General features: G+C 34.5%; 1 protein-coding gene across 2 annotated transcripts in view; it reads right to left on the reverse strand.

Annotated features, from left to right (window-relative positions):
• Positions 1 to 17,795, reverse strand: part of LOC120515473 (dynein heavy chain 11, axonemal) — a 331,373-nt gene that overhangs the window by 86,071 nt on the left and 227,507 nt on the right. For both annotated transcript variants that reach the window (XM_039736528.1, XM_039736527.1), the window contains 3 exons: positions 10,465 to 10,647; positions 9,745 to 9,846; positions 5,454 to 5,588 (listed from right to left, as the gene is read on the reverse strand). In XM_039736528.1, the coding sequence (XP_039592462.1) occupies positions 5,454 to 5,588; positions 9,745 to 9,846; positions 10,465 to 10,647 (420 nt within the window). The remainder of the gene's footprint in view (positions 1 to 5,453; positions 5,589 to 9,744; positions 9,847 to 10,464; positions 10,648 to 17,795) is intronic.

Here is a 17,795-nt window from a genome sequence, read left to right on the forward strand (position 1 = left end):
TTTTCTTGTGTAAATGGCATCAATTTACATAAAGGTTAACACAATTTATTTTGTTAATTTTTCTGTGACACTAAACACTGTGTTGCACTGCAAATTCAATTTTGTGAAAATTGCTTCACTCAACACTATTAGTGACCATTCTGCTGCTGTCTAAAGAAAATTCATTCTTTATGCAGGCCCGTACCTGGGGGGGGGGGACGGACAACCATGACACTTGTCAGGGGCCCGCGCTAGATAGGGGCCCACCCTTTAAGTGGCGTTTTAAAATATATGCACATATTTGAAACACGAAAGGGGCCCGAACACTGTCAGCTGCCTGGGGCCCAGAATTTCCTAGATGCGGGCCTGCTTTATGGTCAGCAGACAGGCGAGAGGTAACCCAACATTTTGCATATTAGTTTCTGAAAGACCTAGAACGTGATTTAAGTCTGCAAATTACCTAGAAAGTGCATTCACATATAATAGGAATTCTTTGTACCAGTGTCAGTGAAAATGAGACATGTCAGTATACTGAATTGCTGTCATCTTACCACTAATACTTATTTTGCATGTAGCTCACTGCATCGTGTACATTTTTTGACTGTCAGACTTGGAACACACCCCCTTCTTGATTGTTGTTAACACTCTTCTTTGGCATGGCACACTTTCTAATTGTCTGTCATTTTCATTTCTTGGTCACGCTGTGTCAGTGTAAGGGAACAACACACAGAAGCACTCATTAGGCAATGTGAAATGTTCTGATAAACTGATTTCAGAGACAAACTAATTATGACAGGATTACAACCCATTACATATAATGCTGTCATAGACACCCAAATATGTGTAGAAATTTGTTTGTTTTTCTTTTTTGCTACACTGTACTAATCCGCAAGGGGAAATTGTCTTTTCACATGACCTTTGAAGATCAGAGAACAAGGGCAGTCATTGTACAGCACTCCTAGAACAATTTTCAGAATAAGGGCCTCACTCAAAGGACGAAACAGAGTAGAATCTCTTCTGGTAGTAATGGGATTTGAACTGGCAACCTTCCAAACACCAGCACAGGTCCTCAGACTCAGAGTTACCACTCTGTCACAATGATTTGTGATTGTGTGCCAGTAGCATCCATCAGCTTGTCTGGACTGCTTGTGCAGGTGCGTTTGGGAGAGCTATATATTGTTATAATCAAGAGCCAGGCATTATATTCACAAACATGGACATCTCTCAACCTTTCTGTATTTACATAGGCACCAGGCAGGGCTGGCTCTATCCCATTTAGGGCACTTTTACTTTTTTAATCTCTCTTTGGAGCACTTTTCCATCTTCATCTGTAAACTGGAATGGATGATTTTCATCATCATCCACAAAGTCACCCAAAAAATCTATCAATATGCTGAAGATGTCTTGCTTTTTTCTAGGCAACACCCTTTCAGATCTTTCTCAAATTAATGACCTTTTTAATTCCTATAAAGCCCTGTGTGGCTGAAAAATAAATTTGCCCAAATCTACCCTTCTCTCCCTTAAACATTTGATAACAGTAATCCCAGTCATTTAAATATTTGGTATTGATGTTTCAGCATCTGTGCAATACATATTTGTCTCTATCACAAAGTTCACAAAGAATTTCTTCTCTTCTTGGTCCTCCTTTTATGAATTTCTCCTCATTCTGTTAGGCCAAATAATTGTTGTAAGTCAGAATCCCTTTTCTACTGTTTACTGTGTAATGCAAAAAGACTCACTATCAAGCACTCTACTTTATTACATGATAAGTAGCAAAAGTGTTATTACACAATTTAGTTGGGCATCATTGGGCATTCACTCTCTATCCAACTTAGAGTTGGATTGCTCCTCTTCTAACCCACTATCCTGGAACACCATTAAATGAAATTTGGTCACCACTCATTATCATTGTGTCTTTACTTTTGACACTCTGAGATTAAAATCCTGTCTCTCTAACCTTTCTTCTGAAATTGGGAAGCAGCATTAAGTTGAAAAAAGCTGTGGCTTCTGTCCAGGTTGGCACTCTTACAGACCAATTTTAACAATGTAGCCCTTGGAATTGGTGGGCATTCCTTACTATCTGTTTTTAAGCAAATAGGGGCCATAGAGTCTGTCAATGAGTCACTGAAAAAGGTTGTGAAAATGCAAGCTAAATGTTTTCCCCAGGAGTTTAAAATGTCTTAAATGTCTTGATCAGATGCCATATGCATGCTGATTTAAAAATCTTTGTTATACCTTTGAATGAAACAGACAAGAAAGAAAATGTGTTGCTGCAGGGGTTCACATTGTAGGCACTATTTTATTTTAATGACTAAGTTCATCTGAAATAAAAGCAAATGCAACTAAATTAGGCTTTACTTTGTAATCCATAAACTTCTGTAAGATATGACACATTTTCCTGCATTACTTCCTGCTTATTCCTATGCTAATGTTTACCAACTTTAATTGCTTTCCTGGATTCATACCTGCATTTTTAATCTTTCCATACCTCCACCCTGAATTACTTTGCTGTAAACCTTCAGTAAATTGCAGACATCACTGGTGGTCTGAGATCCCTTATTAATAAATGCATGGATTGTTTTCATAGACAACACAGCTATCCACACATTTTTTGACAAATCCAGTTGCAATGGTTGCATACTCATCCTGATTTTATGAAGAATCAATAAACAGGTTCCATTCTGCAGAAATAAAACAATTTAGCAGTTTTTTTCCCTCCACCTCTTTGGCCCAGCACTGAATAACTTTTGTTAGTAGCTCTTCCCACTTCATTATCTGCTTGTAAATTGGAATTAAGAACACCAAAAGGCTTTAATATCTTAAAATGATGGTGGGATAATAGGTGGTAAGTGTCTTTAATCCAGGTATAACAGTGACCCAGTCTTGATGGCCCTTGTGAGGTAGAAGGCATTTTGATGATATTTAGAGTAGATATCCTTAAAATCTGCTTTGTTGAAGTCTCCAGCAACAATACATAAACTTTTAGAATGTGAAACTTCTTATTCCATACTGATGCTACATAGTTCAGGCACAGCAAAAATACAGTGGTTTTTCATTCACTGTAGGGTTGTCACAATATCAAATTTCAAACTTCAATACGATATTAAGAAAGGTATTACAATTTAATACCATTTTCAGTAACCAATACACTATATAATGTAACACAATAAAAATTATTAAAATAAATTGCAATTCTTTATGTTTTCAAATCTTTACAGTGATGGAAACAAATAATAGAAATTTTAGCCATTAAATGCAAATACTTCAAGAGGTGTAATCTTTTGTAAAAAGGTTAAGAATAAAAAGTAAAGAAGTTCAAATCCAGTCAGCTGGTTTTTCACATTGTTGAAAACAAATACTGCTACTGAGTTAGTACAGTGAAATGTTATAAATGCAATAAAAATACCTTGAATTAAGTATTACGGTACTATCTTTTGTAAACAGCATACATACATTTTTATTTAACGTTTATTTTAATATTTTAAGTACAAAGATTATTAATTTGGGCTTTTGTAAACAATTGTTTAGAAAAGGAACACACAAACACACCACTAACACACTTAAAGACTTTGTATAAAGAGAAAATTTAGCATCAATCGCTCCTTTAAAAGCTCAACACATATTTTGTACACCCTATGTAATATAACGTATATGCAAGGCATTTAGAAGTTTAAATACTGAAAATGCATCCATTAAAAAATTTGTCTCCATTAAAACTACTCACAAAAATTCTTTTATTGTACGAAAGTCATAAATTATAATAAAGCAACTTAGCTGATTTTTCTAATCTTCCTCTCGTATCTACTACCCAGTCTTAACTTTGTACTACCACTGCAACATCTATTTCTGTGAATTAAGGAAACATTTCAGGACCACGCCAGTATTTTCCTAACACCACCAGCTACCCACAAGTCTATTATTGAACCAATTTAATCTAGTTCATGGTCACAGCGGCCATTGCCTGTCCAGACAGCATCCCATGGAAGGCAGAAATCAACCTGGCTCAGTGTGAGAATCTACAGCATTGAGCTCCCACACCTGCCCACACACCAACACTGATAAAGGGACAATTAATAATAGTAAGTTAAGCCTACACAAATATTTATGGAAAGAGAAATCAGAGCACAAGCAGTAAAACCCAAGCAAACCCCACAATGACAAATGATCAGGCCTAGGTTGGGATCCAGTCTCCTGGAACTGTGAGTTAGCTTTTTAACCACTCCACCACAATAACACCTCCTGCATAACCCCCTGACTAATTGTATCTGCAGACAATGTGAAATAATACAGGAAAAAGAAAATTACAGTTAGCTTTAATTAAATTAAAAATAAGTTAATTAATAAGAATTCATTTTCTTTGATTCTGTACATTTCCTCATTTCACCTCACCCCACTACCAATGTCACAGTTTCTTTGTTATATATCAGGTGTAGATGTCAAAGAGTCTATTCCAACAGTCCTTATATTCTAGTTTCTAGGTTTCAGCACTACTGATATTTTCAGATTTATCTAATTCTTTTTCCATATCCAACCTAGGATATTCTAATCTGTAAAATATACAGTATAGGTTCACAGGCAAATAAATTACTCATAGTAAATACAGAAGAAATATCAAAACATGTGTTAAGTAGTGCCCTGTATTATTAATTTTTCTTAGGTTACTATTTTTTTGTCTTTGGAGTCTAGGTTTACTTTCAAAGAAGACAACTTAGAATTGTCACATAAAGCATGCAGTTTTATTGCTGTTTCTGATCTGATCAATCACATTTTTGCAATCAGAAAATTTGACATGGTTATTACTTATGGCGGTGCAGTCATGGCTAAAGAAGAGCATATTCTGTGTCTGAGGAAGAAGCCTCGAGGTGCCTAATTGTATGAAATCTTCCTGGAAGAGACTGCTGCCCAGTTTTACTACCTGTTCTCCTGTGCACTCACAACACATGGGTTAAGTTTGTGCTGTAAATCTTTTGAAAAAATGTAACAATGTTAATCATGCTATATAAAATGAAAATTTTATTTAAAAATAAAAATATTTAACACAAAATAAAACACAATATAAAGACAAGAATAAGATTAATGGAACAATCTTTTAAAATTAGTAAGAAAATGTTCTTTAAAACAGAACTGTTGGACTATGGAACTCAAACATGTTATTATAAAACCTTACATCTAACTTTCGTATAAAAATAAGGTGATACAAGTAGACAAAAATACTACATGTTAACCAAATGACTAGAATGAATAGCATGATCTGATCTTAAACTTTCTTTGCATAAATTTCATTTTCATGTAGTGACATCGTACTTACCTAAATTTTATAATTTCATTAGAAGCAAAAATATAAAATGTTTAAGTAGAAGTGGAAAACTACATAATAAACATAACCTGTTTTGTGTCAGAGTTAAAGCAATTTTCACAAAATCTACAAACTTAACTGAAAAGCAGTAAATGCTGTTTGAATGGATAGGACTTACCTCAAGACCTTTTACCAGACGATTAGCCAGTTTTATTGTCTTGTTGGTTCTTGTCACTTCTTCCTGGCAATGCACTTTTTCAGCAGTTGCTTCTTCAAATTGTGTTGTGAGTCTTTGTAAATTAGTATCTAAACTCTAAATAGAGGGAAAGACAAAAAAAAAACTTTTTTCCATGCTCCAACAAATGAACACTGGTATCACATAAAGCAATTTTATAAATGTTGTACCTCTTTGTTGTTTAATGACTATATAATGTTATCTAACATGTTTTTTGCAGCAACTCAATAACTATATTTGTAAAATCATGTTAGTTATCCTGGACTTACTAACTAAAACACATTGTGTTTTGGCCACATTCCTTTGGTCAGAATTATTTTTGCACTGGAAAACTGAAGCGACCATGCCTGTAACAAGTATCATGTTACAGCAGTGCAAATATTTTTTTTATGTTAGTATTATGGTAGTCAGTAGAATACCTTGAAGATGGGTGTGACTGGACACATACTGTAATTGACAGTGATCAATCACAAAGGTACGATAAGCTCTGCATTCCATAAAAACTAGGATTATTCATGATACACCTTACAAAAACGGGAAGATTCAAGAGACACTTGGCACATTGGATAAATAGGAACTCTTACAGAAAATAAGTGGTCTTCAGTGGATTTCAGAGAAAGACAGTGGAAAACTAGTTTACATGTAACACAACAAAGGCACAGTGCAAGAATATCCATGATCAGTTACCTGGTTATGTCTGCTGTTTTATGAGGCATTTCCCATGGTCATAACAGTGGATAGGTGGTATTTCTCAGAGTACAATCGTTCAGTGTTAAAAAATGAACAAACTTAACTGTCATTAAGTGTGTGCCTCAGTCTTTACATCTTGGTGTTCATTACAATATTTGAGATTAGTTTATTATAATTCAAAAGAAAAAGATTCTAAAAGCATTCATTCAAACTTGTATCTTTGCATGTTGACTTGAATTTGTTTTTATTTTATAATTGCCTAATAATAACTAAACATTCAATACATTTTTTTAATAAAGATTTCATATTGTGGGAATATTGTATTGTGAAGCCTGAATTGCAGTGTCAGTTGTATTGTGGAATAAGTGTATTGTCTAATCCTTACTGTCCATTGAAAAGGGCAAGAATCAATAATATGTCACATTTAAATTATTACGGCAATTGTCTCCATTGCCCTAGGAAAAATATAATAATAAAAAAATAGGCTATAAATATGTGTTCCATGAAGTTATAATCACTAATTATAGAAAGAACCCATTCTAAGTCAATAAACCTCTAATACCAAGTGGCACAAAGTTGTCCATAGTACTGTAATGTAATACGTACAAGAAAAAAATACGACACTTCAAGACATTTTTATGATCAACCATTGTAAGCTACTTCCTTGAAAAACCACATTGAAGTGAGTGCTTATGTATTGTGTACAGTTCTGAATTACTGGCAGAAAGAATGATTAGAAAGAATGTGCATTGTCATTTTTGATATTACTATATGTCGTGCCAATACTCGTACATATAGCATATAATAATACAGAGTAAAATTTATCAAATAGATTCAATTGCACACCTCAATAATTAATTGCGGTCTACCTCTTTATTATTCTTACAATAGTCTGTATTTTTTTTTATTTTATTCATAAGATATTAAAAAGACAAAATGTTTTACAATTTTGGATCACAAAGAAAAAATAAAACATTCATTTTAAAAACCGGTAAATATGGTTTGGTCTTTCTACTGGTTATTTGCATACAAATGTTATATTCAATGCTTTAATGGTCGGCTTGCTTTCAGAAACTTTGTAGGCTCATCCATGGAGTGCCTATTCATTGAAAATCCAATGAATGAGGGAGTTCAGATTGTACTTTACATGGGGATTTTACACTTCAAGTGAGAAATGTTATTAAAGAACTCTTGGAATTTTTTTCATTAGATTTGTAAAAACCAACTTTATGTGCAATTAGATACACCCAGCAAATATCTGACCTTTGCTCATATGTTTTATGCCAATTCGCTTTTCTTTGCGTCTGGCAAGTTTTCAGAGCATCATTTACGCTAAAGTGGTTTTCTTTCTACCCATCACACAATCCAAGAAAAACTTTTTTGTTGGTTGAAATTGCCAGAAAGTGGAAAAATGCATTTATCCATTGTTTTAACAGCAATACTAGATAATTTTCTTTAGACTTCCAAAATGTTACAGTTACAATAGACTGCACTTGTGCGAATAACGGCACAGCCAAGCTCATTAAAGGTTGACTACGTTAAATACAAATCATTGCATAGCATAAATTCACAGATAAGTCCTTTTAAATGACGTTGACAAGGATGGCTAGTTGTACTGTGCAATTAGTCATTCTGTTCAGGACAAACTCTTTAGCAAGAGTGGCATTTAAAGTTGTCCCTCCATCACTACTGGCAGATGCTGCAATCTTTTGTTTGGTTGCTAAATACAAAATATATGTTTGCATATAAATATATTCTAGTAATTATGAAATATATAATTTGTATATAATTTTCAAATTCTGCCATCTGTGTTTCACACCACTCACATTGCTAATGAATATGCAACTGTTTAAGGTGCTTGAAATTTGATACTCACAAACTACGATGTTTACAATCAAACTGGGCAATATTAATTAACTTCTTTTTTTATTTTAATAATGCCATTAATGACGTTTTAAAATCTTCATGAAAAAACATTAAACATAGCAAAAAAAAGGCAACCAAAAACCAATTTGGAGAACTGACTTGTACAAGCAGTGTATATACAAGATCTACTTTTTGCTGATTACATTGTGCTTAGTTACCCCTAGAAAAACACCAGTACTCTGTGAATATGTACAGTAGATTATAGAGCTGGAACAGAATGGAATAGAATTATGCCAGAAGTTCCGTCTAATATGTTTTATAATTTTTGGCAGCTATTCTTTAAGTAGTTTAAACATCTTTTTTGTGGTTTTGGAGGTCAAGGTCATGTTCTTAATAATGTTAAATATGAAATGACTTCTCTCACTATTTTGGGACCTTTCTGTTGACCGCTGCAATGAGGTTTGCTAGGTATGATCAACTGTAAGTGTGCGATGCCTGAAAATACTGGGTCAAAGATATAAAGGTCAGTGCCATTCTTTTTCTGGTTGTCCATGTTTGTGGAAACAACCAAAAACATCTTGCATTATTTCTGAGTGTTATTATTAGACCACTGGTTTTGTTTTTTTTTCAAATTATAGTATTTATTTTGGCTATCAACTCCCTTGCAACTGTTCAGCCATTAAGAGTGAAGTAGAAAATAATTTAGAAAGGAACATGAAAATAAAAAAAAAACAGGCAAAGTTTCATAGCTGGGAAATGAAACACACAATCATCAAGCCAAAACTCAGAATTCTAAATTTAAAACAAAATTGCATTAAAAAAGACAAAAAATAATTCAACCAAATTAAATAAATTACAATTATGAAAACCATAATTAGAATTGAAATCTACATATTCCAAAACCTAATGCTTCTTTAAAGGTCCACCTAAGTAATACAAGAAGGATAAAAAAAATAAAAAATTAAAAAATTAAACCAAATCATGACAGCAATATTCTCTAACTAAGAAATTTTGACCTTACGTTTTTACGGTATTAACCCTATTTTGTTATAGTGACCCCAATCTACCTCTGGATTCCCTTTCTAATAAATAATCAACAAGCCATTCTGTGCAGTCTGTAAGGTAATTATGTTGACTAAACAATGGAGAATATGCTCTTCTGAGTGTGAACTATGACTTTTTATTGATAACATAGTCACGGTATGATTGCTTTTTCTAAACCAATCAATAATATTATATTACAAATAGCAAATGATATATACTTTTTAGAGCTTCTTTACATTTAAATACACTAAAGGTCAGAGCAGGGAAAACTAATGCTATGTCCTCAGATCAATAATGTGTTCCTCGTGAAATTCTGCATATATTTGTGGAGCAGATGTCAGTTGTAACTCTGAGTTAATAAAGAATCTGTTTTCAGTTCAAATTAATTTATGCTTATAAATCACATATCCCATTTCAAACCTCAAAGTACTATACACATGATCACATATAACATTGTTACGATACAACATATCATTTAAGAGAAGCAATAAACACCTTTCAATAAAGCACAAAAACAGGCTGAATACAAATCAACATCATGCATTATTATATATGTGTATATTTTTAAACTACTTCAAAATAAGTTTGTTAAAAGTTCTGATGGTAATTCCATATATATCATGCAAACACTTACAAGTAACTTTTTTCTGATTGATTCCAACTTTACAGTAGCAGTAGTCAAATCCTCATTTGCTTTTGATAAAGCCACTCGTTTTGGTTCCACTTCACAGAATACCTGGAATAATATAACCAATATTTAAATATATATATATTTTAAACATTTCAATTACAAAATTATTCGTACTTCAAGTCCGGGCTATTCAGAAGAAAATTCTCCCTCTAAATGCAATATTTTGATATTTTATTTTAGAGCACACATAATATAAAAGTAACAGTGTGTACAATATAGTATGCATTACTGTGTTTGAAATAACAACAGAAAAAAAATCTAACAATATTTTTGTTATCATTATTCTTAAAAGAGTTGAGCATAGTACCTATACTGTCAGAGTCAGAATAAATGCTTATGAAGACAACTATTACTAATCTCCAACAAAAAAGAAGTCATGGCCTCTAGCTGTAATAAAAGCTGAAGCAAAATGTTTGCCTCCACTGTGAATATGTTGCTAATATCTTCTTTTCATTTGTTCAAGTTTGATGGGTTCATAGTAGTGTCTCTTGTATCTTTACATTTTTTGTGAAGAATAACCTCTTTATCCTCAACATATAAACGTCTTATAATCCTCTCATTTCACAAATCTATGTGGTTGTTAAATTCCAATAATGTTTCATTTAGAGACAAATCTATTTGTAATTTTGCTAAATGCATAAGCAACCATCCATACTTCATTACCTCATAATATTTAACAATGTTGATAACCCATGCACAAAGTCCTGCTGCTGCCGAGGATTTTGTACGAACTCGATCAGGGTTAAATTCAGGGTTTGTTAAATATTCTTCTTTAATTACTTTTAGACAGTTTTCATGGATATGCTCTTTATCATAACGTATTAGCATTTCAAGGAAGTCATCAACCTGTTAATGAAAAGAATACTTAAGTACGTATGTATTTTGAACAATTAATATCATTAAAATACAAGACAGAAATGAACAAGAAATTGCACAATATACAAAACTCATTATTTACAACATGATTTGCCATAATAAATTAATGACAATTTTCTTCCATAAAAATCTTGTCATCTGTAACAAATATAAATCCAGTCACTACTAGCTTCAGCTTGGCATAAAAAATGTATTAAAATCACAAAAACAATTTTCCAATACAGTAAATAAGACTTTATTGATATGTTGATAACTGTACTACATTAATACATTACCAACATTACATATAAAGGCAATTCGAAGACATTCTGAAAACATATGGCGCAAATATTTAAGTTGGGAAACATGAACATTAAAAACTATAAATTGCAAAATTCATTTGCAGAAGAATACTGGTAATAAATTAAAAGTCAACCCTAAAGAAAGCTATCATAAGTAAGGCAAATTTTATAAAGAATATCACATGGAAATAAAATACATCTGTCAGGATGTCAGAGGGGGACATTTTTTTGTACACTGGGTGGTTCCATTAGGCACCCATTGTTGGGATTGGGGGTGAGAAGTTAAAAGGCTGTCTGCAGGATGTAGGTATTTGCTGTCTTGCAAAGGAGTCACCACTTTGAAGTTTTTGGCTGGTTGAGATTACAAACAATACCAAGTTGTGATAACAGAACTGCTCCTCCTTGGAGGATGTCTGTATTTACCTGACTTGGAAATTAACATGTATGACAATATTGTCTTCTAATCAGCAGATCTGTACTCATTAATGGTTGGTAACAATACATTTTGTTAACTTGTGTTTTCATTAATTGTTAAACGCAGGAAATTTAGATGTGCCATTGTTTAATCCGATTGTCCAGAACTGATAATGGCAGGGACTGAAGGAGATTTAAACTTCTGGGCAGGAGAAGGCAGAAGAGGGACGGTCCACTGAGAACGCTGCCAAGACACTCAGACAGAGCACAGGGGCTCGTAGGCAGACGAGGGTGCCTAGCTGGCACGGCATGAGGCACAAGGACAGCAACACGCCTCCAGGGAGGAAGAGACAGCTCCACAAGGAGACGCCGGTTGTGGGTCCAGCGAGAGAGGGAAGCCACATGAAAGGATCAAGCAAAGCTGGCAGACGAGGACTGAGGCATGCCTAGATCACAGCAACACAAGGAGCCCAGAGAGGACAAAAAAAGGAACGACGAAGAGACGCTGACAGGGATTCAACAGTTTGACACAGCTTCTGTTGGGAAATTAGTGTCTGGTGAACAGAGTGCATCAGTGGACAGTTGAATGATTAAGTGTTGGGGAAACACAATGAGCAAACTGGACTCTGCACCACTAAAGGTTGTATCCTCCAATCCTTGTTTTTAATGGACTTTTAGAGTGTGGACTGTGTGCTTTCCTTTCCAAAAAAGGAATTTTGTTCCTGATATTGTTAGTTTTTGTTTATGTTCATTTATCTTTTTAATTTACTTATTATTGTCTTGTGTAATAGAAGTTACTGTTGCTTTTCTTGAAATTACTGTTGTGTCTTTTATTCTATGTTTACTCACTACCCAATTTAAAGAACCCTGTGTGCTATTTTCTGTAAATCTCAAGAGTTCCCAGTCTCTTAATAAAACTGAGTGGCGTAGTCAGATATGTTAATGTTTAAGTTAGATTACCTGTAAGTGTGACCAGACACCTGTCACACATCACCCTCACTATTGATCAACTTAATGCAGCAATATATAGCTGAAGGACATTGGAACCTATCCTTGTAGCTTTGGACATAAGTGTTTAGGACAAACTAAACAACATGACAAACTAACACTTAATAGGCTAACTTGTGAAATTTCAGCTGTTATAAGAAAATCAAAGTACTCAAAGAAATGTACTTAGACCCAGAGAGAGCATGCAAACTTTAAAAGTTAGTGACGTGACTGAGATTTAAACTCAGACTCATGGAGATGTGAAAAAGTAGTGATAATTAGGAAAACACTGTGAAGGCTAAGGGGTATATACACTGACTTATTTTTCTTATTGATAACAGCAGCAGTGAACACACCAAAAAATCTGCAGGGAATATGCAGAATACATTGAAGCAACTATTAAAAACATAACCAAATGATAACAACTACTCAGTAGGACTGGACAGAAACCCATTATAGAGGCCATATATAGTTAGTGAATTTCACTAAAAATATCAAAAAGTTCTAATACACTAAAATCTAAACATAGCAGTGAACTGTGGATCCTTGGGTTTAAATCACGCCTCCCATCAGTGTATATATGGAACTTGTACATTCACCCAGTGTCTGTTTTCTTCAGGTACTCTGGTTTTCTTCCTACATCCACAAAGACCTAGGTTTAGTTAATAAATAGTTAATGTTCGCGATTACCAATTTACCTGGTGTGGGTATGTGAATACGTAGGCCCTGTGATGGACTGGCACTTACAATGCTGAGTTACCAATTAACCTAACACTCACATCTATGGGAACGGGTGTACTCAGAGGAAACCTACACAGACAATGAGTAAGATTATAAACACCACACATGCAATCTTAAAACCAGATTTCAAATATATGACTCTTGAGCTATGAAGCAGCAGCACTAATCTGTAAAACCATAAATCATTATGTTTAATTCACATAATGAACTTGTGATATCACATATCAGATGGCTGTATAGATGCTAAAGAAAGTCACAGAAGACTAGATTTATTCTAGGACTGCGGTGTATGAACAAAAATACGATGAAGACTAAATTAGGTGAAGCTTTTAGTAAATTATTTTTTATTGAAACCAAAAATTGGAACACCACAATATGAGGTCAGCTGAAAAGGAAAAAAAAACTATTTACTGCATGAGGCACCCAGTATTCTCCTAATTTTCCCATCATACCCACCCATGGATAGCCTAACAGCTGAGTCAAAACCATCTAAGTACATAGATGAAGGAGAAGAAAATAATTAGGGAGGAAAATCATGCAGCATACCACTGTGCTATACTTGTGATGTCAATATACCCCAAATAATAGAATTTTCATTGTTAAAACTAAGGGGGACCAGCTCTCAATAGAGTCCAAGGATGTCCCTCTAATTCAAGAAGTAGATGGTTCTAAATTAATTAGATTAAAAATGACGATTGCCAGTTGTCAAAAGAAAAAAAAAAAAAAAACTCTGGAGGTTTTCATGGAGGGGAAAGAAATAATTTGGCTGCTACAATGGCTAGACAGAACAGTTTATATTGGTAAAAGGTTAGCACAAAGGTTCAACTGGTTCCCCTATGGAAATCTTCTTATGATTTTTAATTCATCTACAGTTAAGTTCGAACATCTTCTAGGACTCAGCATGGCCATGAATAGGCACGACTTGACTGCAGGTGTTGTGAAATAGGATACACTTTTGTAGACGATGTTAAGTTAATCCATAACAATGCTTTACTGTATTAAGCAAGATAAGCATTATATGTACAGTACAGGCCAAAAGTTTGGACACACCTTCTCATTCAATGTGTTTTCTTTATTTCCATGACCATTTACATTGGTAGAGTCTCACTGAAGGCATCAAAACTATGAATGAACACATGTGGAGTTATGTACTTAACAAAAAAAGGTGAAATAACTGAAAACATGTTTTATATTCTAGTTTCTTCAAAATAGCCACCCTTTGCTCTGATTACTGCTTTGCACACTCTTGGCATTCTCTCGATGAGCTTCAACAGGTAGTCACCTGAAATGGTTTTCCAACAGTCTTGAAGGAGTTCCCAGAGGTTTTTAGCACTTGTTGGCCCCTTTGCCTTCACTCTGCGGTCCAGCTCACCCTAAACCATCTCGATTGGGTTCAGGTCCGGTGACTGTGGAGGACAGGTCATCTGCCGCAGCACTCCATCACTCTCCTTCTTGGTCAAATAACCCTTACACAGCCTGGAGGTGTGTTTGGGGTCATTGTCCTTTTGAAAAAAAAATGATTGTCCAACTAACCTGACTTCTGCACAACACAACTGCTGGTCCCAACCCCATTGATAAAGCAAGAAATTCCACTAAATAACCCTGATAAGGCACACCTGTGAAGTGAAAACCATTTCAGGTGACTACCTGTTGAAGCTCATCGAGAGAATGCCAAGAGTGTGCAAAGCAGTAATCAGAGCAAAGGGTGGCTATTTTGAAGAAACTAGAATATAAAACATGTTTTCAGTTATTTCAACTTTTTTTGTTAAGTACATAACTCCACATGTGTTCATTCATAGTTTTGATGCCTTCACTGAGACTCTACCAATGTAAATGGTCATGGAAATAAAAAAAAACACATTGAATGAGGAGGTGTGTCCAAACTTTTGGCCTGTACTGTATATCGATACCACAAGCATAGATAACCTTTACACCATGAAAGCTATACAGCATGACTAACAGTGACAAGCGAGGATAGCTTGAGTGGGTGATGTCAAAAACAGTGGACAGTGGGGTCATTCATGCTGAATGTGGTTCTATAGGCAGGTATATAAGTAATTTTTTTTTTTTTTTTTTTTAAGCATGAGCTGCAGAACCAATAACTTTGCCAGGTACCCATTTAGACACTAAATTTGGAAATGGCTGTAAGGTGGGACCGCTTATCCTCCGGGTGGTGGAGGACTGGTTCGGTACCCTAACAGGACGGGTAGGGGAGGATGTGCAAGAGGAAGACTTGAACACCAGCTGTTTCTTGCTTGTGAGCCTTTGCCCTATGTTTTTCAGTTGAGAACTGGCAAGGAATGTAGTTGGGGGTTATCCTAAACAATCTTGGCTCAGTGATGTCATGCTTGCCTCACACAGCATCATGGGACAGTGGAACAAAAAAAGGTTGCCTAAGCTGGCTGCATGACAAATTTTCAGGGAAAATTCAGCAAACATGGTCACTGGTAAACCCAGCAAATTGTACGTGAAAAATGCTTTGGAAAATGCACTAGTGGTCAGCAAATACTCATTTATTTTGTTGGTTCCTACTTTAATTTTCTCCATAGATCTTTTTGTAAATTAGCGTAAATGTTCAGTTCATAACTAAAAAGTCTCCTTTTATGTCTTTCACATGTATTTTTTGTAATGATTTTTTCAACTGACACGAGAAACCAAAATAAGGCCAATGGCTTTGTTCCCATTACAAGCAAAAAACCTGCTAATCTAATCACATCAAATGTAAATGACAACTATTTGTATACTGACCCACATTAAAGATACTGAGGTAGTAATTGTTAATTTTGTTGCTTTTGAAGACTAGTTTAAGTTTTATTTTCTCTATATATTATCAATGTCTGCATCTTAAGGCTTCTTTCATATTAATTATATGCTGTTTTATAATGGATTGTAGTTTCAGTGTTACATTGAAAACACTTATCAGCTCAGACTGCATTTACTTCATCAGTAGAAAAGTGCACTTTGTAGGAATTTTGATGATTAATATTCAATAAGGTGGCCACCAAGTGTGATTCCATAATAATGTAGGATTAATCCAATAATTTGGCAAGGCTCCTAATTTATTTACTTCGCATTTCTCTGTTTTAGGAGGGGTTCTCCAGCCTTTAGATTTGCATCAAGGTAACTGAGGCACATTCATTGTAAGAAACAGAACAATACAATTTATTGATAAACATAATAAATAGTATAGAAATCGGATAACTGCATACATATATTGACATATAAAACTGGACGCAGACAGACTAGATAGACAGATACATAACATATAGGCTGGCTGTTTACTGGTATTTAAAGTTCTACTTTATCTTGGCACATAATAAACAGATTTTCAATACCAGGTCTTCAATGATGATGATGTTGTGTAGAGCTGTTGAATCCCAGGGAGTTCAGGGAGTGTACAGCGAATATCTCGGAGAAAGAGATTCTTCTTTTACCTTGAGCGACAGAGTGCATGAGGTTTTAAAGGAAGACTGATACTTCTCCTGATTGGATTAAAGTCACTCCCAGTTAAAAAATCAGTATATTCTAATAGGTGGGTTTTTTTTGTCCATTTCAGTTGTAATCCCTTGAATTATATAGGTCTTTGTCCTTGCTCGATTCTTTCGAGCCTTCTGGCTCGTGAGGTCTACAGAGTAGCCTCTTGGGAGATGTCAGGTCACCTCTGATTTACACCTTTTTTATCAGATGAAATCCAGGCAGATCCTGGTACAAGCTGGAGTTCAGTCATTTAGTTTGAAATACAAGTGGGGATTTTGTGCAGCTGGATGTCTGTACCTGTGTTAAATTTGCTATTGTAACAGGCCTGGTGTACCACAAAAGAATAGCAGCATGGGCAATTCACACTTTGTCCTACAACTTGTGAAAGCAAAATGTTAAATAAAACATAAAACTTCACCATGACTTCAATAAAGGGATTTTCAAAGGTGTTCATCACTATATATAAAAGAGGAACTAAATGAGTCACTACATTGCAACTGTTATACCAGGAATTTAATAAACATTAATTAGGCTATAGGATGTATTTTTCAATCGCTCAAAAAATAACTTAAAAATGCATTTGCCACTGCAATGTTTATATAGTATATAAATATTAATAAAATCTGTTTTCAGGTGTCAGAAGTATTAAATTGAGGATTCAATATGATATGCACAAAAGTAGAAAGAAAATTTCAAAATGTTAATAATGCTCGTAGTGAAGGTCACAATTACCTTAACACTCAACTCTCATATCTCACAGTAAAAGTTATTAAAAAAAAGTGTCTCTCTTGCTAATGCCTTGGCTTTATCCTCAGCTATGAGGTTTCCGTCTTTATTCTCAGTCTCAAATATGGCACCTCTGATCCTCTCTAGCAGGGCAGCTCTGAGGAAGATGCTTTTGAATTTTATTAAGTCTGAGTAATGGAGTCAAGTTTTATTGAAAATTAGTTAAGCTTTATTTTGTGTTTTATTTGTTGCTGAAAGGCTCTAAATCTGTTTCGGCTTCATCAAGAATAAACTGTTCTCTTAAACAGAAATGTTCATTAATTTCTTTTGTGCAACTTAGAACGTAAAACATAGCAATATACAGTATGCACACACACACACAAAATATGTATATATAAATACTGAAATGTTACATGAGACTCTACAAATTGGCAGATAAGTTTTCTGACCAACCATTCTTACAATACAGCATTTAATTAGTGGTTGGGTAAA

This window comes from Polypterus senegalus, chromosome 15 (genome assembly GCF_016835505.1).
Source record: "Polypterus senegalus isolate Bchr_013 chromosome 15, ASM1683550v1, whole genome shotgun sequence".
Taxonomy (NCBI): domain Eukaryota; kingdom Metazoa; phylum Chordata; class Cladistia; order Polypteriformes; family Polypteridae; genus Polypterus; species Polypterus senegalus.